At 43.0% G+C, this 26,624-nt stretch overlaps 1 protein-coding gene across 2 annotated transcripts in view; it reads left to right on the top strand.

Annotated features, from left to right (window-relative positions):
* The window catches only part of OXSR1 (oxidative stress responsive kinase 1), an 88,792-nt gene that overhangs the window by 40,061 nt on the left and 22,107 nt on the right, over positions 1-26,624 (top strand). For both annotated transcript variants that reach the window (XM_085316478.1, XM_085316477.1), the window contains exons 4-6: positions 1,124-1,265; positions 15,813-15,868; positions 26,141-26,250. In XM_085316478.1, coding sequence (XP_085172604.1) covers positions 1,124-1,265; positions 15,813-15,868; positions 26,141-26,250 — 308 coding nt within the window. The remainder of the gene's footprint in view (positions 1-1,123; positions 1,266-15,812; positions 15,869-26,140; positions 26,251-26,624) is intronic.

The raw sequence follows: 26,624 nt of genomic DNA, 5'->3' as shown, positions 1-26,624 counted from the left end.
AGTATTGAAGTGCTGTTTTCCCATAAGCTTACTGTTCAGAGACGATCCACACAAGGCTAGAATCTGTGCTTTACAGTCACACTTGCTTCTCTAATTCTTCAAGAACTTGTCAGTGCTGCTGGCATTGCCTCATGCCCATATCTGTAAAAACCTTAATAGCTGACAATACAAGGATCAAACCATAGAAACCCAAGCTCAAAGGAACTAAAGACCGTAGCCCAGGAGAACAAGCTTCGACATCCCRTGCTGGTACAGGGAGTGAAATAAAAATCTAGCTCTGAGAAGACTGTTTTCAGTCCAGATGCAAATATGAAGAATACAGTACTCGGTATATCGTGAAACCAGGATTTTGCACAAGAGACCTATCACTGTTCATCAGCTCTCTGTTTATTTCTGAGTACAATTCAAAGTCTATAAAATATAGTTTCTCATACAAGATGGTCATTTACACTCTGGGGGAGGAATTAAACTTGGTATTCCTAGGGAAGAATTTAAACTATGTCAGCTTTGTAGGCAGTGAGRAACTGACAAAATTGCACCTTATATGTTCTCCTTAATTCTTCATTTCCRTTTTTTTTTCTATTTAGAGTATCATCTGTTAATGTTTAGATTTTTTTCTTGCTAATTCCTCTGCAGCAGGTTTTAAGAGTTGAAAAGTAGAATCTAATTTTATCCAGCTTGTTGCCTTCTGCTGGTGAGTCCTGGCAGCCACCTGTTTTTTCCATTTCCCCCTCCTGCTTCTCCAGAACTCAGTGCTAAAACAGCTGTAGTGTCTACATCCACTGAAAACCATTCCAAGAGTTTACTGTATATACACTTTATATTTTGGCATGTGCAGGTAACTTCTCAGTTCCTTGTGATCGCAGGGAGTTTACAGCATACCTCGAGGATCTGCAGCCCTGTAAGGCTCATAGATGGAGCGTAAGGCTTGTGTCGTTGTTTCTGCTTTCCTGCGATAAAGGCTGGAGCTCCTGACTGTCCGCGCCCATCCTTGCTTCCCTCTTCCGATACTAAATATTTTAGGCTTTTGTACGAAGCGACTGTAAGTTGTATTTAGCCATGAATCGATTCTTCTAATTTAAGCTCAAGGGTGTTTAACTTTCTTTTCCCTCCCTTTCCCCAGGCTCAGTTTTGGATATTATAAAACATATCGTGGCCAAAGGAGAACACAAGAACGGTGTCCTGGATGAACCCTGTATAGCCACAATCCTTAAGGAGGTGCTGGAAGGGCTGGACTATTTGCATAAAAATGGGCAAATCCACAGGTACTTTTCTTTGTCTTTTGTCCTGGGACAAGTCACTGCARCAGAGCAGCCAAGCATATGCCATCTCATCTCTCAACCAGCTGTTAGGATATGAAACATGGATAATAACAATGGAGCTTTCCATTATTTCCAAATTATTTTCCAAATTTATATACAGTAGCTGCTTTTTCGGGAAAATCTATGACCAGGCCAAGTTTGGGTAAACATTCATGGTAGTGAAAGTTCTAATATTGAAAACCTCCTGCCAAATATCTGAGCCCAGCTGCAATGTGTAGTTGTTGGAGGTGGAAAGAAAACTGCTTTTATTTCTTACAGAGAGCTATAAATCTGAGTGCTGCATGAGAAGTACTGAGAAATTTAATAAGGAGCTCTGCAAGCCCTGTTTGTGTGTGCATGTGTATGTGTTTTTTTTCCTCTCTTCCTTACAGCTAGCTGCAAGATCAACATCATGAAAYTTAAATTTGGGTGATTTCATTAAAGAAAGATGGAAACAAAATTAGAAGTCAAAAACTTCTATTGTAGGCGAAACCCAGTTAACTTACGGCCTGTGATTTGATGGATCACTGAAACCTGTGGGCTTCAGTGCTGCTCTGGCATTTGGGAGATATTTTTAAATCATGTTTTCCTTTCCCCTTGTGTCAAGGTGTGGCGTAGTTTTAGGAAGAGAGGATACTAAGTCGGTATGTTCTGCCATTAAAAAGAATGAGATCTGCAATCCTAAATATGCACCCGAAATAGAACGTATGGCTTACTGGTAATACACATCATTCGAGCCACAAGACTGCCATTGGAAGCAACAGTCTTTTCTTCCTTGGGGATTTTTTTGAGGTTGGTCTTCTGCTGGTACAATGCCACTATAAGCAATGCTGTTGCTACACTGAAATAATTTTCTGTGCTCTTAAGATAGCTGCATGACAAGAAGGTTCTTTTTTTTGCAAAAATGTTGTTTTAATTAGAAAATAAAAGCAGCATTTAGTTCATATTTTTGGTCAAGCTGAATGGCTTTTATGGAGTGTTCTGGATTAAAAAAAGATGGAAACAATTTTAGTATATTTTTTCTGCCAAAAGAAACCTTAAGTTTCAGTTTCCAGTCTCAGATAAAATTCTGATTTAATAAAAACAGCTGTCTTCAGTGAAGACAGCTTTGATATCACAGCTGTCTGCTTAACTTTTGGTTTCTTCAGAAAAGACTTCATGGAGTTCTAATAAGTCGGATGAAAGTGTTAAAGCAATAGAAAACTTAACTACAGTTAAAGTACACAGTAGTTTTTAACACTTCCCTTAAGTGATTGACAGAAACGTGTTCGTCTGTGACTTTTGATTGATTCGCTTAGCTTATTTAGTTCATCTTCTGGTCTAATCAAATTTAAATGAGTAAAAGTAGCAGTAATATTAAATTTCATTTTTTTTTCTGAAGATGTCGCGTTGAGTGACTTTAAGTTGATAGAGAGGTTGGCTGCTTTCGTTTGACTTGCTGTAGTGAAGCAGCACAAAACTAGTAATTGTGGTAAAGATTGTAAAAGAGTGTATTTGCGGGATTTTTTTTTTTTTTTTTTTTTGCTGCTGTCAGCAGCCAGATGATGTTTGCAGAAGGTTCAGCCTACTTGGTCTGAAGAAAATGTGATTCATACTGGATGACTTGGAGATGGACCAAGTCGGGCTTGCTGTGACCAGTCTTGTCCCGTGTGCTGCAGAAGTGTTTTACCCCCTCTCCCCTCCTTTTTTTTTTTCTTTTTTCGAGGAGCGCTGCAAAGGAATCGCCGCAGGCCCGTCGGAGCCGCGGCGCTGCCGCCGCCGCCGAGGCTCACTGCTCCACTACACGCGCACGTCCCGTTTGCGGCCCTGTCCGACGGTGGGCGGCTCCGCGCTTGGCTGCGTAACGCTTCAGCACCGAGAGGGTTTGGGTTCGCGCGGGGCACGGCCGCCTGGGAAACTCCGTTAGGTGCAGAAGCAGCAGCAGTCAGTTGAGGTGCGACGGGGAGGCTGTTTGCAGGGCTCCTACCCGTGTTGCGAAGGATGGGTTTTAACCGGTGGCAGAGAGGAAACCTTGGAGGGAGGCAGCGCGTCTCCGTAGCGGCGTTAATTATGCTGTTTTGCATTCGATCCGGGTATGTATACGCCACGGAGGGGAGGAAAAACCCAGCAATTTAAAGTTATAGAGCAGCTAGGACCTTTCCTGATGCATGTGAATAGAGGMGTGTTTTTCCACATTTTAATCAGCGTAAGAGGTCATAACGTTGGCTGTGCCTGATGGGAAACACAGGTGGAAATCCTGCAGCGTGCGGCGTTGCCAGCGATGCTCTGGCAGGAAGTGTTTAAAATAACTAAACTTCTGGTCCCCTGGGTCAGCTTAAAGTATCTGGCTCCAAAGGAAACTGCATCAGGTGATCCCCGAGCAGCCGAATATAGTGTCTGTAATGCGGGGCAGCTGCGTTTGGAGGGTAAGTCGGGTCGAAGCAAGGTCAGCCGGGAAGGGTCGGAAGCGAAGGGCCCTGCTTAGACAGGGAACAAGTAACCCGAAGCAGCCGGGGGAGCAGGCGCCCGCTGCGTCGGTGGCAAACGGGGCGTTCWGCGTATCGCACCTAGGAAAAACCGACTTTGCTAACGTCAGAGACACGCTGCGGGTGCAGCGACCGCACCGGAGTCGGGCAGGCAGGCTGTTGGCGAAGCCTGAAAGGAGACGGCCTGGACCCGAATGCAACTGAGCTGTTGACTTGAAATGGGTTCGGGCTGTCGCTGCTGTAAATCACCAGCGAGACCAGGGAATGTATATCTGGTGGTGGAACCGCTTGCTACTTTTAAATTATGCATCATCTTAAATGGGTAATTTGAATTAACACRTGGAAAACTGGCTTAATGAAATTCTGCTGCTGCTGAATCTTACTGTACATAAGCTTGTCTTGAACTTAATGCCACTTCCAATTAAGGTTTGGGAGCTGGCTTCGCACGGGAGGGTAAATCTCCTGCTTTGGACAGGAGAACCGTTTGACAGTATCCTCTGGAGGAGATTAGAAAGTCAAATATCTACAGAAGGTTTAAATTATATTTTCTTGTTTATTTCCCAGCTAACAGCCTGAGCTAGGCTCCAAAATGAACAGCTGTCGTTGTTCGGGAGCAAATGCTGAAGTCTCCCCCGTTGTTGCTAGTGATATTTTTTGCTTTTGTGTTGCAAGGGCTGTCGGGGATGGTGTCTTGCGGCCTGCAGTCTGCTTTACAAAAAAAAGACAAAAAAGTCTTATTTTTGTGGGAAAACCGTATCCAAAGTAACAGTCACGTAGCTGTTTGCTGACAGATGTTCCACATCTTTCTCCAAAATCAGCTGCTGCCCTGGTACCTCGGAGCTGCCGGGTGCCGTCTCTCCCGCGCCGGCGCCGTTCCGCGCGGAGCGCCGGGATCCCGACGGCCGTCTGAAATCCTGGGGACGCGGCTCGTGTTAAACACCCGGTGTGCTTGAGGACGAAGGGCCGAGTTCGGAGACGCCTTCGCGGGAAGCTGTCTTGCAGGGTTTTGGTCTGACGGGTTGTTTTCGGTGGAGTCAAACAAGCAAGACTAATGCCCKGCTCGGGTCGCTCCCAGGTTAATCTCCTCTGGGTGACCGCAGCCGGGTGACGCGTGGAGGGTACGTTGCGCCTCTCCCCATTTGGACTCTTGCTCCTGGGCGCGTTTGGAGATTAACAGGTATCCAGGAGCTGGACGAATGACTTTGAAATAGAAGCAAAGCAAAAGTAAGCTGGGATGTTTCGTTTCGAGTGACTTGCCCGAGGGAGGTTCAGAGCTCTTCCAGGTGGTGCTCTCCGTGGCGATCTGACAAACGAATCATGCCGATTAACTGCTGCAAGGTCCCTCTGTCTTTCTCCCTATTTTTATCTCTGAGCTTATCTTCTGTTCGTGATTAGCTGTTGTGTAACTGAATATTTCAGTTAGTCCAGGTGAAACGCYGCATTGCTCGAATGTTTATATATAGTCAGATACTTGTATTGCAACATAATGAGGGTAAAAAATGGCTTTTTTGTATGAAATAAAGATTAGGAAGCGGTTTAATGGCCGTGTATGCTTGAAGTAGTGGCAAGGCAGTGATCCAGCTATTTGCTGGTACACTTCGGGGGAAGGAGCRGGGAACAGCACATTTGTTGTTGGGCGTCAGACTGGCTCGTGCACCAGCATGAACAATTTTTTTGATGTTTGTTCCCTCACCCCAAAATATCAGTCCTCTGAGCGTGGGGCAGCAGGATGCCACGGCAGCTGCCTGAATGTTGCTTTGAAGAGACCCTGAAGCAACATTCTTGATGTGTTTTTGTGCCAAAAATATATTAGCTTGTTCTYTGGAGCATGGGATTGCTTTGACATAAGATCAAGAGTTTCTTTTGCTTGGCTCCTCTACCTCTATTAAAAGAGAATTTCTGAAAAAAGGGTGTCTGTGTGTATGCGTATATGTCTATGTACATTCATGCACACATACGTATTAACAGCACTTGTGGCTTTGCAGGGAGTTTCTTCAAATAGGCAGCTTCTGATTTAAGGTAAAAGCCAGTGGATATATTTTGGCAGAGCTCAACTGCCCTACAGAGTTCAAGCTTAACTTTCATGTAGCTGATTAATGTGTCGATAGCTTTGTTGGCAGATACTGCGGTAAAACTGAGTTTTTTGATGCCAAAGATTATTTTGAGGACTGAAGTACTGTAGCTCTTTGTTTCTATAGCAATATTGCAACTGACCTTCGCCGTTCCCCTCTACCTACTTCTGTAATCTTGTTTTAGGGAGTGCATTTTTTTTGAAATGAAGTTTGGTGGGGGGGGATTGAAGGGTGGATAACAGGATATTGAGCCTTTCACCTCAAAGTGCCAGTTGGATTTTAAGCCAGGCCATTAGTAATTTGGAAGCTAGCTGTTCTTCAGCTGTGGGAAGTGAGTTGCCCTGATCTAAGTTCCAGACCCTGGTAGAGCATCTTCTCACATAACACTGAGCCCCACAAAGATGTCAGGAAGCCAGTTGTTCTGGGAATAATATTCTGGACTGTTCAGTAGCTCTGGTTGCAGGGAGATGTTGAGGAAATGTCCTTTTGGGGCCAGGGAGGGGAATGGGGAGTCTGTTTCACATGTGGTATTTCACAATGATCCTAAATTCAGAGAAGCATCCTTTAGTCTTTTCTTTGTTACAGAAAGGGATAGACAAAAGTAACAGTTAAAGGAAGCTGTTATCATAAGATTTAAAGCTTTAATTTGTAAAATGCTTTGTAGCTGGAACAATGGGAGTGTTTTTGTYGTCTTCATACTGGTGGGAAGGAAGAAGAGATGCTGCTGTGGGCAGTGCTGGAGTTTTCTCCCCCAAATAAACAGCTTGCCGTGCAGGGTCAAGGGCATGAGGACCACTGCTGGTACTTTGGAGCTGAACCTCCCTGCTGTGTGCACAGCAGTCAGATTGGGGCCTGTTGTGGTGGTTTGGCAAACCAGGGTTTTCTCCTGGTGGCTCTCTTCCACTGCCTCATCCAGAACTTACTATTTTTTTTTAATAAAGTCTCTGTGGTTGCAAAGAGAAAATATGTACCAGCTGAAAATCCCAAGGCTGCAGATGGCCAGAAACAATAGTTCCTGTGGAGACTGTCTTTATCCACTTTGAGGAAAAAGATTTCAACTCTGAAGCCTAAAACTGGTGRTTAAAATGCCTATGGTAGATACAATTGCTGATGAAAGCGCCGGAAAACTCAGGGCTCTGGTCCAACACCGGCGCCGCAGCCTCCAGCAGCCCCCTGCGTTAGGAGGATCCGCTCGCCCTGGGGTTTGGAAGCTGAGCACCACGTGCTGTACGGCTGCTGTGTTCAGATATCTGGCCAAGTGTCACTCACCTCAGACCAAAGTGCTGCCTCTGGACTTCGAGGTCACTGCATGGGCTGCAGTTCAAAATATTTTGATTTGGTCCAAGGAAAACAACTTTTTTTKKTKGKTTTTTTTTTGTTCCTGGTACACTAACTATAAGCTGCATTAAAAACAACATGAAAATTTTTGGTTTCATCCTCCCCCTTTTGATAATTTGTTATGTGGAGATTAGAAGCAAGAAAATGTACTGAAGAGCATGAAATAGAGACCAGGGTGATCTTCAAAAGGTTCAGCACCAATTACGGATTTCGATTAGTGATCTGTAACTGGGTTACATATTAAAATAATGCTTCTGGCGATTGCTCGGTTGTCAGAATTATTTGGATTTGAAGTTTTTCCAGTGAATAATCTTTGTTCATTGTTTGCAGCATTAATTTGATCAGGTGAAAATAAAACAAACTCCTTTAGCTTTTGATTTCCTCAAAAAATCAAATGGCCATTTGCATTTACTTAAAATTACCTTGTTCATGACATCTGTCATGTCACTGCTTTTATCTGGTGTGGATCATTGGGAATAGATTACCCAGTGTGGACTCTTAAACATCTCTCTAGTCTAAAGAGACTATTTTTAAGTCATTGGTGTTTGTGCCCTTGGTCCTTCCTACTGTGATGTATCAAGTGAATAATCCCCTTCAAAAAGGTATTTTGGAATATTTTCTGTTGCTGTAATACAACAGACTTTTTAGCCTTGATAGATCCTAAAAGCTACATAAGTGGAGATGCCTTAAGCATTTAGACCACTACGGTGTTTTCCTTCATGTCTATATATCCAGCTGACGCATAAGAAATAAGTCATTTACTAAATATATGTGGTAACGTATTAAGCACACTTGAAAATTTTGCAAGAAATTTTGCATCAGAAACCATTTTTGCATATTTATGAAGTTTTGTTCTGTCTTTTAAAAGCAGAATTCTTACAAAAATTAAAATTGAAAAGTAGAGAGCTTAATGAAAAAAAAAACCCTCAACAAAAGCAAAGCTCCAGGTATTTGGGASAAAAAACAGTGCGATGCTACAAGAAAAAAACCTCTCAGTGGGAGCTGGAAAGTATCATCCAGGTTCAYGCTAGGAGTGCTAAGAAGGCTGTTTCCATCTTGAAGGTATCTTCATATGTAGATACACCCAATTTTATAAACKCTATCTCCATTTTGTAATGGAAATAAGGAGATCATCTTTCCTCTTAGCCTAGCTTAGAAATATCTTCCAGATTTTGGAGAAGGAACCAAGTCTTTGCTGGCTCCTGGTTGCCGGGAGTTTCTCCCTTCTGCGTCATGTTGGAAGCGTTGCTGAGCCAGAGCAGTGGCTGGCTGTGTAGATATGGACCGCGCTTGGCTGCGGGGCAGGACTGCCTGGGGCCTTGGGTTTGCRTAGATATGCAAGCTGCTTCTCCAGAAAGGAGGTGCTTATTACTTGGTGGAAATGACTTCCCGTTTAAGCTGCCCTGTGTCAAAATCTTGGGCAATAGCTCTTTTGGACCCAACACGGTTATGGGTTTTCTGAAACAAACTTTCATCTTAGTTACGGAAGGACGAAGGTGAGGAGGTGCTTGAGTCATTGGCTTTCCTGTTTCCTCTGCTACCTCATTTGTCATGCTCTCTCAGCTGGGGCAAGCGGAGCGTGTGCAATAGTCCTGGGGAAATTCCTATTTCTGGAGGTGTTAGGAATACATTTTAAATAGGAGTGCCTGCAGTGCTGCAGCCCAGCAATGTGTCGTTGGCGCTGCCACGTGAAGCGTACCCACCTACTTGCACGTTCAATAACATGATATGAAGCACTGAAATAAGGCCAAGTTCCAACTTGAGGGTTTTCCTCTGTTACTGGTGACTAAGGCAGGGCTTCTCAGAAATAGCTGGGCCTCTAGGGGTAGGAGGCAGCCCCGTGGYGCTGCAGCCTGCCTCGCCTGTTGGATTTGGGGCAGCAGCTGTTGAAGGAGCTTTATGTCTGGTCTCCGTTGCAATCYTTGTGGAGGAAGTAAGATCAGGAAATGGAAGGACTGAATAGATGAATTTGTGGAAGAAATCCCTGATGCATTTTTTTTAAAGCTTCTGTTCAATTTTATATATATGAAAACATTTATTTATTTATTTTAAGCCTGTTGATGCATGTTAAGGCACGGTGATGGGGGGTAAAGTCCAAGACTGGGACCTGTTACTGAACTGCACCTTATTTCAACCATCCCTATGTGTAAATACTTGGGAAGGAGAGGAGGAATTAATGAGAGAGGAAAAACTATCAAAGAAAATGTTGACGTAGGGGTGTTAGCTGGTCAGAGTTTTCTGAGATAAAGGAAGAAATTGCAGACACTGCGATAACAGCGTCTGACGGATGGTAGCATGGTCAGTGATGTGACGCTCTTTACCTTGTGCCCCGCTCGCTGTCGCTTCGTGTTAGACGCTCGCACTGAGCTATCYCACAATCTGCAGCTCTTGCTTTGCTACCTCAGCATCTTATTAGCCCTTTGAGCTATTCAGATAACGTGAATTTTGGGGGAGTTTTCTGCCGCTCGCTTTGTGCCCTCCCTTCTCTGAGCTGGTGTTAACTTAAAGTGAATCAAAACCTTCTCAGTGATGTTTTCTTGAGCTCCAAACCCTGCAGTTAAAGCAGCAGTCCACTTTCCAAGCATTGGAGGTAAAAGTTAGGAGGCAAATGTACTTGGCAAGTGTATCACAGATTGTCTGAACTATGTTCTGGTTTAGCTGAAATAAAGCACAATAGCAGATTGATTTCTCATATATCCCTTACTGGGATTGCCTGTGCCAAGCAGGGTGGATGTGATTCTTTTCCAGGAGGTCTCTTTTGGTCCTTACCTAATGTGATCTGCCTGGATATTAAGGGTAGGGAGCAGAGAAAACAAGTACTGGATGTACTTGTATAGCTCGTCTCAGTGGAGGTTAAGAGTCCTTTCCCGTGGGCTCTGCCTACACACCCCTCTGCGCGGAGAGCCGCAAGCTCTCCATCGCTTTTGCCTTGCAGAGCCTTGTTTCATGCCACCCAAGAGAACCAAAACGCTTCTCCTTGATTTTTTTTTCTACCCTTTTGCCCCAATAGGATTAGATTTTACATCTAATTCTTTCCAACCATTAAAATGGCAGTTAAATCAAGTATTTGTACCTCAGCATGGGAAGCTGGAGCTTTAAAAATGCCTCAGGCTTGCACTGAGCAGTCAGTAGTTGCATCTCGCTGCACAGTTTGGGACTTCAGGCTCACCTCTGCAGTGTGAGAAGCTTTGTTAGGAGACAGCTTTTTGGAGCAGCATCAGACTTAGGCTAATTTACTGCACTTCTGCTACAGCTGTCTTGCTCGCAATTTCTTACATTATATTAAACACACCGACTTCAGGGGGAATAAAGATGTTTCTTTCCACTTGTACAGTCTAAGCCTAGTTTCCATTTTGCGGCTGTCTCCAATGATAAACTACTATAACCTACGGTTTATGTCTTGGCTTATAAAGTAAAAGGAAGAGATGATATAGGTAGTGATATATTACTRGAGGGAGAATAAGGCTTGACAGCAGAGAGAATAGCACTCATTTGGCATATAAAGCAGCAAATTGCATCATGTTTAACTGTAAGTAGAGGTATTGTTCTGGAAGTATTGTGCAAATTACTTAAATAATATTGGCTGCAGCAAATGGTTGTATCCAGTATAAATATTTTGAGTTACCATTAACAGAAATAGTGATTCTTGTATCTTGCACTTAAAAAAAAAAAAAAAAAACTTGGCAGGACCAATATAATGTCCTTGTGCCAAATCATGCACTAGTTCAGTCCACAAACATTTATTGTTACAGTTGATGTAAATCCCATCTAATGGGCACATGACTCATGGCTGTTCTGACAGCCAGCCCTGCATCCTAAAGGCACATACAGCAGGCTAGAAAAGGAGGCATAATAAATTGAACTTAACTCCATTTTCTCCTTCATTTTTATAGTTTTGTAACTTCAGTGCTAGGCTGCAGAAATCCTGGAATGCCACTTTTTGCTCAGGTCACTTATTTAAATCACATCTTCGCAAGCCTTAACAAGTTGTTGTCCTGGTTGTTGCTCTAGATGTGGAGTAGTATTCAGGTGAATCCTTTTGGATTTCCAAATCCTCTTAAGAGACTGGTTGAAAAACAGTAACTTTATGTGCTTTGCTTTTCTTGAAAGTGCCAGTTTATTTTAAGGCTGTAATAAGAAGCTTTGTTGTGTCTGCCTGGACTGCTGCTGAGTTGTAGCTGATTACTGATACCTCTGTGCTCCGTGGTGGAGCAGCGAGAAGACTTGTTCTTCCCTTTAGTGTTATCGCCACAATGACAAAACTATGCAGCAAGACYGAGGGTTGAAGACTGTGGATGAGAGGAGATCTGATATTTTAGCAGGACTTGAAGGACTTGAGAAGACTTCTTATAGTGGGAACAAACCATGAGAATATGGTTTCGGTAACTTGGTAAAGTAAATAAATGTAAATAAAAACAACAATTTTATTTTGGGAAGAGGCTCTTGGAAGCTTTAAGAAGAGAGGAAACCGAGAGCTATGGAGTAGAGATGTSCAGAAGGATGTTAGCATTTGTTAAGCTGCTGACAAGGAAATGTTTACTCTAGTATTCTGTTACTTCATTTAAAATGCAAAATAATTACCCTTTACACTGCAACCTGAAGATGCTTCCTGTTTCCAACACAGTAATTTTGCCAGTGGCATACGATTTATTCTGCATGTATAGGCCCTGGATATGGTCATTACTGCGTTAGTAGGAAATACCTTCAAATTGTTACACTTGGCAGTAACTATATCCTGGAGTAACAAACTTCTTGCTGTTCAGCTTATGAGTTTATTGGCTTCTCCTGAACAGAATAAACAAGAAACCGCCATTCATCCCCCTCCCCAAGTTGTTTTAAATGTAATTAATTTATCTTAAAGCTGGTTTTAAGGAAGTGCCTAATTTGGAAATGCTGCAACTAACATCGATACAACTACAACAGGAGACCTGTGTCCACCCAACATTAATCCAGTGCTGCCTGAGGACTGATGGGGTAGCTCTGAGGATGCTGTGACAGGCAATGTGAYGCTGATACATGTGAAAAATGGCAAGGTTAGAAGCTACTTCCATGGTACAGTAACTGCAAAATGGAGCTGGTAACCCAGCACTGCGTACCTCTGGCCTGTTTTGCTGCTATAGGGGTGGAGTATGCCACACTGGRGTGAGTAATGGCTTTCTTGGTCATGAGGAGGAAATGCCACATTAAGCCATAATTTACTACTTCAGTTTGACATGTGTAATTGGCAGTGGCTGTTGCTGGCCTAGTTGTTTTCTTATTGTAGCAATGATTATTAATAATTTTTTGAGCCAGTGCAAAGCACCATATTTACTGACACTTATTTCCAACAAGAAATTAATCTAAGCTGAATTCACAAGAAGAGAACTGCACCTGGGAGGGTTAAAGGCCTTGAACAGTTCTTTGGCTGAGATTTCTACTGGACTCACTGTGAATGTTTGTTTTGCTACTTTTCATGCTCCAGACTTGCTTAGTTTGGACAGTAAGTGTGCATGCTGCTTTCTGGCCACCACCTGGTTTTTGGACTCTGCTGCGTATGATAGTTGAGAACTCATCCTTAGCTTTCTGCTTGAATTTCCCTGGCCCGCCCTGGAGCACAGAACGTGGTCTGCTTCAGGTGAGCTGTATGTCATGTAACACATGCAGAAGAGGTTTCGAGAGGTTGTACGATACTGCTTAGCCTAAATTACCCAGAGAAATTTGCAATATSCTGGGCAGTGCTGGAATATGCCTGGAAGAGCAAATCAGTATTACTTGCACCCATCTTCAGCAAGAGGAACTGGAACTTCAACAGGTGACTTGCGTACTGGCTATTCCTTTCCTGCACAGCCTGGAAGTGGTGCACTGCTTGGAAATAGCCTCCGACGTCCTGGCTGTTGCAGGAGAACTGACCGTCTGGATAAACATTTTCAGTAGCATTGGAGAGTTTCCTGAACGCCCTGCGTTCCCGACGAATTAGCGCGGGTGGGAGGGGAGGATTCCTGGAGGTGGCCGCATCCTTGCCAAATGCGTTTCRCACTGCGTGAGCCAGGCCCTTACCTAGGACGCGGCAAAGTTGGGTACGGTGCTTCCCTGGCTCCCCGTGCTCATGGGGATGGCTCCCAGAGGAACCTTCTACCTAAATAATTGGCAGTGAGCCTTTCCATTCCCTCACTGCTATGTACTGCACAGAGGAAAGCTGGGTTTTGCAACACTTTAAAATGGTAATTTACTCTCTACGGTCCTGATTGTGTTGGGTTTGGACAATAGATGCCAAGGGGATTGGAGTTGCCACACGCTTAACGTTGTATTTAATCTCCTCAGGTCCTTCTGGGTACTTGAGTCTCCATTCACTGCAGTGTTGATGCCTTCTTATCTGCAGCGACTATCAATTGCAGGAAGAAAACAGAATAGTGCTTCCGGGAAGGAAAGCTGACTTGCCACTTAGCATTTGTGTGCATGTTAGGCCCATGGAAAACAAGCTGGTCTTTAGCTGACTCCCKGCAATTATTCACTGACCTCGTGCTGAACTTCAGTTGCTTCTTAGTGAAAGGCTGATCAAAAATAATAGTAATCAAAAAGTAATGCACATATGAGTCAGGATCTAAGCATGCTGTGGATGGTATTTGCTGCAGCAACCTATGCTGTGTCTGTGTAGATGACTAGCGTCTTTATGCGTGTCTAAATCGGCACTGGTAATATGCGGATAACTTGCTACTCCAATAGTTTTAGGTTGATCACTATAATACAAACCTATGTTCTTCTGTAGATTGCTAAGATGAGCTGGCACAATAGTTCTGACTTTGCTTTTTGAGGCTCTAGTATGCAAAAAAACCCTTGTATTGCTTAGGATATTCTTTATGCACCTGTGACATTTATAGCATTATTTCAGCTATAACTGTGTTTTATGTTTGTCTAGTTATTCCACCATCACTGTCACAGCTTCTCACTGGTTTGAATTAAATCAGTTTCTCTAGACTAGTTTGTAATATAATGTCAACATTTCCGTATATACCTGCCTAAGCTTTCTTAATTGTTACAGCAAATTAACAGTGAATATTCTTGTGCTAGCTTGTACACTAATGTGTCAAACAGATATTAGGCCTCACGATGCTCACTGCTAGCAGGAGGCGTGTATTTGGCAGGACTTTTAAAATACTTGCTCAAAGACTGGCGAAAGACTGCTGCCAGCTTCAGTTTGCTGTTCAATTTGTCTTTAGCATTCGTGTCTTGTGGACARTCTTTACTCGTTTTTGTTCTGATGTGTGCTGGGGGATCAGTGTGCCACACCACTGTCTTCGATTGGAGATTGGGAAGAACCCATCAGCTGTCAATGTTGGGGAGCATATGTGTTTAAAATGATCCCAGCCTGGAACTGGCGGCAGCCCAAGCATCCTTAGAAGAGTAAAACCATCGAGAGATTTTATTTTTCAGGGCCTGAGCAGGATCCTTTGGCCTGGCAATCGTGCCAGCTCTGTTCTCATAATGCGTGAGTGAGGAGAGAGCGAGTTTGTGACTGTTTTGTGAGAAGATCTGGAATAGTTGCAAAAGTATATYTGTGTGGGGGCAAATCTGTTTTTTTCTCTTCAGGGCAGATGGCCAGCATTAGTGCGAGGTGTGCAGTGAAATGCTATCTCTTTGCTGGCACCTTTCCTCCCGGCAGTAGCTTTGCTTGCAGCTTTTGCAAGAGAGCCCTTGCTTGCACTCTGGGTGGGTTTCTAGATAGTGTGAGCTCTGGCAGCTGAGCTGTTGGAYGGAGACATCAAGTACAGAGATGCTTCATTTGGCTTTACATAGGGGGGCAACCTGTGAAAATAAACTATAAAACCTGCAGGTGTATTTGGAGTGAAAGTAGCATTCTGGAAGTGCTGCTGTTAACAAAACAGAACTTTTTTTTTGRTGAGGTGAGAAAAGGGAGGAGTAGAGGGGTACAGCAACTTGTGTTGCACATGCTGGATGTTCTTGTGTGTTCTGACTTTCTTGGATACAAGAAAATTGGGGAGATTTTTCAAAAAAGGACAACTGTGCATTCCTACTTTCCGTCTTCCATCTTCTCTGTTGTACCTGTTCTGTTCACCCAACACCCTGGTAAACTGGGTCAGTTCAGCAAGTCACCAGTGAACAACTTCTTGCTTGGGTTTCTACCAGCAAACTGAGCTAAACTGGCTTCCTGAGGAACCAGGACAACTCCAGAGTCCGAGCCAGGGAAGTGGTAAGATTTGAGGCTGAGGAAGAACAGGATGTTCTGTTTGAGCAGTAGTGAGGTGTTAGATTAACCCACTGTCACTTGGGTCTCCTAAAAGRATACACGAGCATCAGCCTAGTGTTAGGTTCTGCTTTCAGATTTTTGGGAAACTTCAGAGCCTGGGACTAACCATGCTTCTTGTATTTTTGAGAATACTTTCTGATAGTTTTCCAAAGCTGTTTGTGTGTGGTACTTAAAACTCCAATAGCTGTGACTATAATACTACTTAATGTCTTCCTCCTGAAGTTATGACTAGTGTTAAGTCCCTACTACCTCTGCTTTATTTAAAGAAAGAGGAGATATCACAACAAAATATATTCTATAGAAAGAAGAAACTTCTGATTTTTTTTTTTTTTTTGGTTGAAAGGAGGAAGTTTTATTGAGTTCCGCTTACTGTTGCTTTATTTTTCTGCAGGGATGTGAAAGCAGGAAATATTCTTCTTGGAGAAGATGGCTCAGTGCAAATTGCAGGTAACTTTTCCAACAGCTTTGAATAAACTTTAGGCATAACTATGTGTGGATAGATGATTTAATGGCCAGGAAACCACTTACTTACATAAAAATACTAGTTTCAAGAAACCTTGATATCTTAAAATGATATTCTTTGAATTCTTCTATTCTTTGACTGTCAGTATGAGTAAATCCTTTGACTATTAAGCCCTCAATCGGTGGGTTAGAAAGCATTCTAGGCAAAGCTAGTCAGATTTTTAGAGCAGCAGCTTCATAGGATTGAAATACAGTGCACTGCACAGATGCTACTGATCTATTATCTACGTGGAAGATGGTGTTCAAAAGGATGATGATAAATGACCAGGAAACAGATGTCTCCAAATGTAAAAATGAGTTGCAACTTTGCTATAGGCAAAGATCTGCTGGGCAAAGATCTGCTGGTCAGTCTGTTCAGGTGGATGCTTGCTAGTCTGCCTGAATTAAGCCAGACAGCAGACTGCTTATTTTACTGAGCTAACTCAGCCCAAATCTGGGCAAACTGGAAGTCTTACAGTCATGCARGCAACTGAGCTGGAATATCAAGGAACACTGTAGGGAGGACTGTTAAGAGTTGCTTTAGCTGGTACAGATGTGCCTGGAGGAGGAGGAGGTGTCTACTGTTGTACTTGCTGCTTGTTATAAGCTGTGTCAACACAGGTATGTTGGAAATGGTCTTTAGTGTGGGTGGATCATACACCTTATGTGGAAGGAAGGTGTTTTTTTGGCAACAGGACTTTTGCCAGCAGGACTTTTCTCATCTTTAAGTCATGCATGCAAAGTCTATTGAAGCTYTTTTTTCTGGAAATTAAGAATCACTGTTGCAGAGTATTAAATAACACGAGATTTTTAGAGTGTGTGTTTAGAACCTGTAAGATTTCTTTCCTATTCTCTCTAATGTGCCGTTTTCCTACCCAGATTACAAATGATGTTCTAATCTAGGTGCAGATTCCTCTCTGGAGCATCTTGCCACTCAGGAGCATGCTCTTCCTATGAATCTTGTTGTACCTCTCTAGCCCTCATGCCACTTCTAGCTGGAGGGCGGATCTGTCAKTTGGTCCTGCTGTCTCATCAGAAACATCCTATTACATGTTTAACTTTTYCCATCCCCTTCTTATTTGGAGAAGGCCATATTTGTTTGTGTTAAGGTCTATCTTCAGTGCCCCGTCTTGCTGTTGGAGGCCAGCAGGAGGTCAGACCCAGTCTGCTGAGGGCAAAGGGACGGGGGTTTTGCAGCCRTGTGACCGTGACTGTCATATGAGGCAGAAGTGTTTTGTGTTGTGCAGTACTGATTGCTGCATGGCTGAGAGGTAAGAGCCCCTCCTTGGTAAATCTGTGCCTAGATTCCTGTCTTTATAGGAAGGGTGTTGATTTTTTTCCCAGCAAGCATAACCTAATGCAATGCAAAGTCTTTGTAGTAGCCCTTCTCTCTCTGCAGAAGATGACAAGCCTTGGTGTGGAAAGACCTAACACTTAAAATACAGGACTTCCATCTAAAATGTGAAGTTGCTTTGTTTCCCCTTTTTAAGCCTCCCGGTGCTTTTAGTGTGCTCTTACATTTCTAACAAAGTGCAAATAATTCATACCATGTGGCAACTGATGGTCGGGCTTTCAGAATACTCGAAGGAGCAAGCTGTATGTTTATAAAATCCTACAGGCCTTTTCCATCATGGGGCCAGGGCTTTGGATCTCTAATTGTATAGAGCAGTGGATTATATTCTGGGAGAGGCTGTGAATAGCTGTTGCATTAGCACAGCGCACTGTTATTCCAGTTTTTCTGCCAGCCTAGCAGAAAGCTGCTCGTGCCTCTCTTCYGCCAGAGTGCCCAAGTTTAACTTTTTATTTTTTTTTAAAGGCTCTCTAGTGATAGGTGCTTGCTTACCCATCTGTTATGTCTGCTGGGTAATTTTCAGGTGATAGGTAGTTTTGAAGTTGATTAAATAGTCTCATAAAATTGCTTAGCTTGTTATCAGTATCAAAAGGTTTATTTTGTCTCTTACAGTAGAGTTTCCCCAGGACTGATCCGTCTGCTAGCGGCTCAAAGCTGCARCGTGTAAATGATGGTAGCTCTCGGCTGCAAGACGTGCAAAGTTCCCCTTTATGTGGCTTTTGCCCTGAACCCATGCAAAGACTAATTTTGTAACCTTTTATGAGACAAAGTGAAGCAACCGAACTCGACCACGGTCACAAGGTTCACAACGGTGGCAGGAAGTCRTTTTGCTTTGGGGGAAGCAGCCGATGACTTGAAAGAAACAAAAACAAATGAATGGCAGAATACTAGAGAAGAGCCTGACCTGGTCAAAATGTGGAATTTGGTTTCTGTGGGAATTTGTGACACTTCAAATGCCTTTCATTCTGACCCAAGATGAAATAGCAAAAGCTCACAAGTTTTTTCTAAAGGGGTTCGAGAATTGGAAATAGCCAAACAATTCTAATCAAGMGAGATTTGTGTCTTGGCAGGGTCAAAACACTTGCCTGTGACAATATTAATGCATATTATGAATAATGCAATTTATTGCTGAGTGCTTCAGTTATCCCTGCCTCCTCATGGCACAGTTGTATTTAAGTTTTGCTGGAAATTTACACCACGGGGTGGGGGGGGGAAATGAAAGAAGGAGTGAAGCCTGAGGGYTGGGGTAAGGCAGGTACCTCCCTTGAAGGAGCTGCCTTCGTGTGCATAAAGTATGCAAATAGTTAACCAGGAAAGCACAAATCCAATTCTTTTAGTCCTTTCCCTTTTGTCTTCCTTCCATCAAAACTACTCATGAACAGCAGGTGTTGCTCAGCTTATGGCCTTTGCAACCTCAGGTTCTTGTGGGCCTGCTGCTGCTTGAGCCAATTTGCATTTCTTGTCTCAGTTCAAACTGTAAAATCCTTTGAAAGATCAACTTTGTTTTAAGAGTGCTTATAAAAATGCTTCGACCCTGTGATGGAGGAAACCCCACTGCTGGACTATTAGCTCCATGCAGCACCAGTGAGTATCATTCACGTGTTTTGCAGTTCACACTTAATTTTCACCGAATACAATTCATGGTGGTAGTTTTGCTGTAGGGTTATAAAGGGCTTTCCTTTACGCTGTTTGCAATTCTGAATTGGCAGATGTGCTTTGGGTGTGAAAGCCGCTTTAAGARCGCTACCCGTTAAGGCTAGCGGCAGATAAAACAGCGGAGGAGGAATCTGTGAATCGAACGAGGCAGTCGCTGGAAGCAGGAATGCTAAAAATTCATGCAGTGGCCTCCACAAATGTAGAGCTTAAAACTCCTCCTTGGTATTTTTACTCTTGGCTGTGTCTGTKTTTAACTCTGTAGCTTCTTTCACTTTCAAAATGCCTGTCCGCTGAACCAAGGCATAAAATTGCCTTTAACAGATACAGTTGACCAGTGAGAGCTAAACTTGAGTTGTTCTCGTATGTTAAAAATCCTTTTTTTTTTTTTTTTTTTTTTTTTAAAAAAAAAGGGGCACTGGCTTGGCAGCAGCAATTTTTTTTTTCTTGGAGCCTTCTGTGTTTTAGAGTTACCACCTTTTCAGTTCGGAGTGTTTCTCCATGTGCTAAACTATATATCTTCTTAAGAGAGCAAGGCTTGCTTTCCTAGATCCGTTGTTCTGGGCCCCGATGACAGTGGTTACGATGTGAATTGAGATAACTGGGTTCTTTTGTTCGAACCTCTCCATGGCAATTATTGTAATAATAATAATAATAAAAAGGAACATAAAACCTCTTTGTATTGGCATTTACTGGCTCCCTGGAGTCTAAAAGCTGCACTGATAAACACCCTTTTGTCGACATAAACTGCATCGGCGCTGATAGAGCTATGTAAATGGTATTTCTTCTTAGAGTAATCTGGGTTCAATATTCTTCAGTTTATTAACGGGGCTGACGAGAGTGTGAGAAACCTGCTCCGTCCAAGGCATGAGATTAGCATCCTGCTGAGGCTCTGAGTGCAGAGCAAATCCTTTCCCCTGACTCCAATTTTATTCATTGGGACACTAAATAATCCTGCTGCACAGTCCTTCACAGTCATATGAAAAGAAACAAGGGTCCACTGAAGGCTGCTGTGCTTGCACCGAGAAGGCGTGCGTCCCTCAAATAGGTGGGATTTTCCTGTTTATGGTATTGTGTTATTGTCCCTACAGGTTTTCAAACAAGATGGGACTGGCACCTGCTTAGAGGTGGCTTTTCCTTGGAATTTGGCATTCCTGCAATTTCCCGTTTAGGCTGTGTTGCCTCGTGGTTAAAATAGATTGAGACTTTGCTAAATTGTTTAGGACTTGCTAACTGATGCTGGCCAAATTGCCTAACCCCTCTTGCTTTATTTATAAAATGGGGACGGTTAAGGCGAGGCCAAAAGAAAAAAAAAAAGAAAAAAACTTGTGTAACTGAATTTGTGCAACTTTCCACAAATCCATGCCAACTTGTCACCGGTTCGCCATGTTCCTGACTGCTCTTAATTCRCTGTCCTAAAATAGTGCCCTCCATAAGCATCTGGCTAGTCGGTGTCGTCCTCTCCACTGCGTGCCAGGAAAGCGTAACTCCTTCCTGTGGGGGAAGGACTGGCTGGGTAGATGAGGGGAGAGCAGCGGCGGCTGCGTACCTTGACTTCAGCAAGGCTTCTGACACTGTCTCCTRCAGCATGTGTACAAGTACCTGAAGGGAGGGTGTCAAGGGGACGGGGACAAACTCTTTTCAGTTGTCCCACGGGACAGGACAAGAGGCAATGGGCAGAAACTGAAGCACAGGAAGTTCCACCTGACCGTGAGGGGGAATTTCTTCCCTGTGAGAGTGACAGAGCACTGGCACAGGTTGCCCAGAGAGGCTGTGGAGTCTCCTTCTCTGGAGATCTTCAAAGCCCACCTGGATGCMACCCTGTCTACCATGCTCTAGGTGACCCTGCTGAGCAGGGAGGTTGGACTAGATGATCTCCAGWGGTCCCTTCCAACCTTACCAATTCTGTGATTCTATGAACATCCATAACAGAGTCCAGCATAGGGCTACAAAGATGAGTAGGGGACTGGAGCATCTCTCATATGAGGAAAGGCTGCGAGAGCTGGGCTTGTGGCCTGGAGAAGAGAAGACTGCGAGGGGATCTTACCAATGTCTACAAATACCTTGATGGGGGGTTTGGACTAGATGATCTCCAGAGGTTCCTTCCAACCTCAACSATTCTGTGATTCYGTAAATTTGGGAGATTAAATCGCTTGAACCAGGGGCCCAGCGAGTGACGAGGTGCGAGCCGAGCAAGGGGAGAGGAGATCTGCCAGTAGGGCCGATGCACGCAGCAGCACTCGGTGCTGCATCACCAACGCTTCTACTCTTCTTTTCCCTTTCAAAGCACAGCAAAAAGGCTTTTCTCGCRGTGCTTGGTGGGATTTTTGGTGCATCTTCTGCAGCAGCAGTTGTGAGCCCATGAAATAGCACAATGTGAAGTGATTCGGTTTTTGTGGTGCTGGCAAGGTTTGAGATGCAGCGTTGTTCGGATGTAGAAACGTCCTGCAAACTTCTCCAAGGGCAGTGTTTGCACTGGGCTGGCTTGTGTTTTGTCATATTTCAGTTACTTTGTACAATATTAAAATATGTTCATTAACGTACTGTTGAGGCCAAGTTTCAAAAGCAGCCTTTATTTCCTTTATATAGGGCTTTGATTAATCTTTTGTGTGCTTTGATATCACTGCAGAAAGGATAAAATTGTGGTGATACATACAAAAAGGAAACGATCGGTCACTTTTTACATGCTGGTTGGCTGTAAATATATGTGACTGCAGATACCTACCTTGTCAGATGAGAGTCTGAGGAGAACATACGTGTATTTATAGGTCAAACAGTAAAGTATAACCATCTGATCTTTAAAGGGAAAAAGTTTTCATTCTTGTTCTTCACTAATCTTTTTCTCTGGTGCTTTACCGCCCTGCTGTGTTATCCACAGAAAACTGCTGGTTTACCCCTTCCTTTCTCCTCTTCTTGTCAGGCTTTATTAATCTTCGGTGCTGTAAAAGCTGTAAGATTTGCAGAAAAACCCAAAGTACAGCTGTGGCTATTTGTGATGATGAACAACTGAGCAGAAAGCAAGCTGACCAGCGAAAGAAACACTTGGAGCTTCCTTCTGAGATACTTTCTGATTTCTACTTTTTTTCCTCTCTTTTTTTTTTTTTTTTTTTTTTGGTTGAGGAAGGATGTTGCCTTGACTGCCCCAGTTAAAACTAACTCTGGATTGTTCACAGTCAAAACGGGTTTATTCTACCCCCCATGGAAGTTGGGAATTGCTGTTTTAGGGCCTGTTCCAATGTGCACCGAGCTCCCTAGGAGACTTTCTTAAGTTAGTAGGCTTTGGTCCTGGCTCCTAATCCGCACAGGGTCTCTTTTCCTGGGGTAGCTACCTGTGGGAGCAGGTCCTTAGGTTTCTTACAGTCAAGGTGGTACTACAGTCTGAGATGGTTGAAGAGACACGATTTTTTTACTAGGTAATTTCTAGCTTTGAATAAAACTGATGTACGACACCGTAGTGTTCTTCGACTCATTTTTGTGGCAGCAAGGACTGCTGTTGTCATTCAATCCTGCCACATTTTTTTTGAGTTGATGAGTTGTTTAAACCAAGTTTCCCGTTCAGCAATGCTGAACAACAGGAGGGAGTATTCCTGTTAGCTTTTGATTCTTGAGRGGCCAGAATAACTTTGGTGTCTGACAACTTAGAGACCTTGGTAGTGGGAATTGTTGTCTGATACCATGTCTCTTGAAACGTTAGCCGGCAACTTCATTGCCGCTGGGGAATGTTTTGCAGGCCGTGTGGTTTGCGCACACGTTTCTGCTGAAATAGGTAAAATCTGCYGTATTTTCTGCAAAGCCCACATCTGCGGAATTATTTCTTGCTTCCTAGGCCGGATTGATTTTGTTGTGGTGTTAGTATTTCTTTTTAAATCATTTTTTTTCTGAAGGAATAYAGAAAAGATTCATCTGCTGGATTTCTTTCAGTGATATGGACCAGACAGCTTGGAAAAAAAGAAAAAAGAAAAGAATCCTGCTGCTTGCATGCAGAGGACCCTTGAGACAGAAAATTGTTTGCTAGCAAACTATGCCAGAAGTCTGGAACCTTTGGGCTCCTTTTGAATATCTAACAGTAACTGGATTCCCAGCAGTGGTGATAGCTGGCATTGCAAGCTGCATCCAAACATTTCTGATTCCTCCTGGTCTCCGGTGATGCAGAGTTATCACTGCCAGTCAGCTTCCTAGTCATCACCGTAGTGAGCCAGTATAAAATACAAGCTGTCAGACAAGAGGACAAGTATAAACACCTTTAAGCTTTTGCTCCTCTCTTTCAGTGCAAGTGCGACAGAAGTTAAAAATTAAAGTAGATTGCTTAGAAGTTAAAAGTTATTAAAACAGAAGAGACAAAACCCACAGAGTTGTAAACCTTTAGTCCTTGTCTCTGTTATACCTCTTGAATTGCGTGATTTCCCCCCACTCCCAAGAGATAAAGTCGTACATAACACCCAAGTTCTGTTTTAGCCTACGTACAATTTGGCGGGGGCGGTCGTAGGAATCTCATCAGAAATTGGTATTTGGGGACATGGGCAGCTGGAACGAGGCACAGGTCCTGTCTGCCTCTCGGAAACAGGGATCACACTTTCGCTCAAGGTTAGGATTTTAATATATCACTCTGCAGGTATTTCTAAAGAAGAAGCATGTTCTTACCTTGATAGTTGGGACTTGGCTAAAATTAGTAAGATGACATTTGAGAAAACATCTCAAAATCATGCCTAAAAGCAGAATAGCACAGGCTGGATGTGCTGGCCTGTTTCAGCCAAATGGAAATGAGTGCAATTGATTGGGAAAACATTGAATAAATCAACCATGTAATGGAATACAATTTAATCCCGTTTAGACTTTCTACTGACCTTAAATGACAGATGTAGGGGCACAAATCCAAAGCGGAGTTTATAAACTTGCCTGCTGTTGGATGTGAGATGTGGTGAACGCGGTGCGCGCTGCGTAAAAGGCGTGTGTTTTTACTGCTGGGATGCTTTTGCTTTGAATGGTATTTCCTTTACCCGCAGAATGACTGCATGGAAACTTGAGGTAAGATAATATACACAATTTTAAATACAGCACATCACAATAGCATGCTGTTGGCACTTGGAAAAGTTTATTTAAAATAAAGATAATACTGATAAAAGGTTTTAGTTGATCTCATGTTTAGAAGAGTGGATCGTTCAGTACTACTCGTAATAAGCAGTGAAATGCACATAACTTTATTCTGAGCTTTTTTTTTCCTGGAATCTCATTCAGTTTTGAGAGAAGCAGGGATGTACACAGAAGATCACAAGGGAAAACTGGTGCCGCAGAAAGCGGACCTGGTGGGTTTTCCGGAGAATAGAGGTTGCAGTGCTGAGAGGAATATAGTGATCCGTCTAGTCAATGCTACATCTGCAAGATCAGCAGTATGAGATGCCTCCAAGGAAGAGGATAGCATAACACATTTGCGGGAAGACAAACCACGACAGGCATTTGTTGGTGCTTGTTTTTAGCCTCGTGACTTCTGTGAAACCTCCTTTCCTTTACTGTAAAATTTTGATTATAAATTTCTAGTGTTTTAATGAGTACTCGGGTTTCTGTTTGGGGATATCTAACCAGAGTAAGCTGGAAACTGTAGCATCTTATTTTTCTGAGTGATAGTTTCACTGGTGTTTCTCAAGTATTGAGAGCCTAGTGCAAAAGGACCTTTCCCACTGCTGATGGGATGCAGAGGGAAGCTGGAGACTGTTCTCAAGTGGATGCTCTTGCTTGTGAATCTGAGAAAAACATCCTTTTGTAGCAATTAATTCCTCAGTGTGGATAACATCCTTAAGCCATTGAGCAAGTCTTTTGCAGTAGCATTTAACTGTGTCAAGCAGCTATGTTTTACCAGTTTTCAAACCAGGTGCGTGTGATGACTACTCCTTTATATGAAATAGCCTGGGAATTGAAGAGACTTGTTCTCCAAGCTGATTCTCAATCTCAAAAGTTACATTAAAGATTGTGTATATTTGACCTATAGTTTGTTCTTACTGTAAAACATGTATATGTTGAGTTACATGGAATGACCAATTACAGATCTATAATTTTGCAGTACAAAAGGAATGTATTTTAGATCAAGTTGGAAGGAAATACTTCTGCAACTTGTTTACAATTTCCTTGTCACCTGATTTTTTTTTTTCCTTCTCCCAAGGAAATTCTGTCATGCCSTCTGACTTATAACTTGGCTGTCAAATCTTCTTTTGTTTTTCACTTCTCCAAACAAACATTGTTTTTGCATTGCCTTCCCAGCACAGAACTGCTGCTGTTTACAGATCCCCCTTTTCCAGTCATCCTTAATTGCCCAAAACACCCATGTCATCTTGGAAAGCGTAGTCCTCATTTAAAAGAACGGCTTACTCTAATGAGCAGCACTAACAGGGTGTGCACGGGGCAGCCTCGAGGGTCCTTCGGTTTGTGAAAATTGTAGGGTCGCCTTACTGCTGCCTTAATGGGAATAGCTTCTGGTGTCCAAATTGAAAACTTTGAGCTTCTTGGGGATGGAAGAATTACCAAGCGAAGGATGTTCTGGTAACACRACACTTGCAATAATGCTCTGATACCTCCTGTTGTCAGGATGCAGCTGTATCAGTTAAAATGTAGGCTCTCTAGTGACTTATGTGCGTGACTACTTTGTTCAGAAAACTTTCCATTGCTGTAAATATTAGTCATGATTGTTGCAAGGCACAGGAGACAAAAAGGTACTAGTTGAAGTTCAGTTATCTATCTATATAACTATATATAATTTTAGTAATATATTTTTAAATGTGTATATGCGTGTATATCTTCTCTGTATTTATCTAGAAATATAGATAGATATAGATATATAGATATAGAGATTTATGTATATATATTTTTAAAAATCTGTTAAAGGCATCTGTGCACAGTAGCAGGTCTGCTGGAGATACTTTAATGTGAGTGGTGAGCCTTAATGGAAAATGGAATTTTCCTCTCTACAGACCAGGGCTGAAAGCTTTGCTCTCTGGAGTAATTGAGTGGTGGACCACAGTGTATTCATTTAATAGCATTCTTAGCTAACTCTTGATCGTTCTTAGTTCATTAGAAAACCCCTCACATGTAACGTTATGGTTTAGTATTTAACAGATGTCTGGGAATATTTGGGGTGTGGGGGGAAGTTTGGGGGTGTGTGGGGGCAAACCTGTTAGTTTGTTCTGGATATATTCTTAGTAAAATCTGTTTTTTTCTGTTTTCAGACTTTGGTGTTAGYGCGTTTTTGGCCACTGGTGGTGATATTACGAGAAATAAAGTCAGAAAAACTTTTGTGGGYACACCTTGCTGGATGGCACCGGAAGTTATGGAGCAGGTGAGCTCTTCCCTAGCATCCTTGTAGCTGATCTGCAGGCAGACTTGGTCTGTTGTCAGCAGTGACCATGTTTTCTTGAACCCAGTGTGACTATTTTGCATCTTGTAAGGCTTTAAAACCACATGGTTGCCCTAGGTTTGCCTTTTACAGCCAARTGTGGGGTATTCAGTGTTCAAAAGCTTCTTACCCTATTGTGTCTCTGCAGGCTGCTGCACCAGGTGAGTATGAGACAGCTCATACTTTTATCCTCTTGTGTAAAGAGGACTAACCTACCCCTTCCCTCATGCCTAAATATGAGGTAGGCTATAAGTAGCTGTGCACACATGGTAGATTTGCACATACACAGCAAGGTAACATCCTCTTCGGCTCTTGCA

This window comes from Rhea americana, unplaced genomic scaffold, assembly GCF_003343005.1.
Source record: "Rhea americana isolate MKP2758 unplaced genomic scaffold, rheAme1 scaffold_47, whole genome shotgun sequence".
Lineage (NCBI taxonomy): Eukaryota > Metazoa > Chordata > Aves > Rheiformes > Rheidae > Rhea > Rhea americana.
The sequence above is the reverse complement of the archived record's forward strand: the minus strand, read 5'-3'. Positions and strand labels throughout refer to the sequence as shown.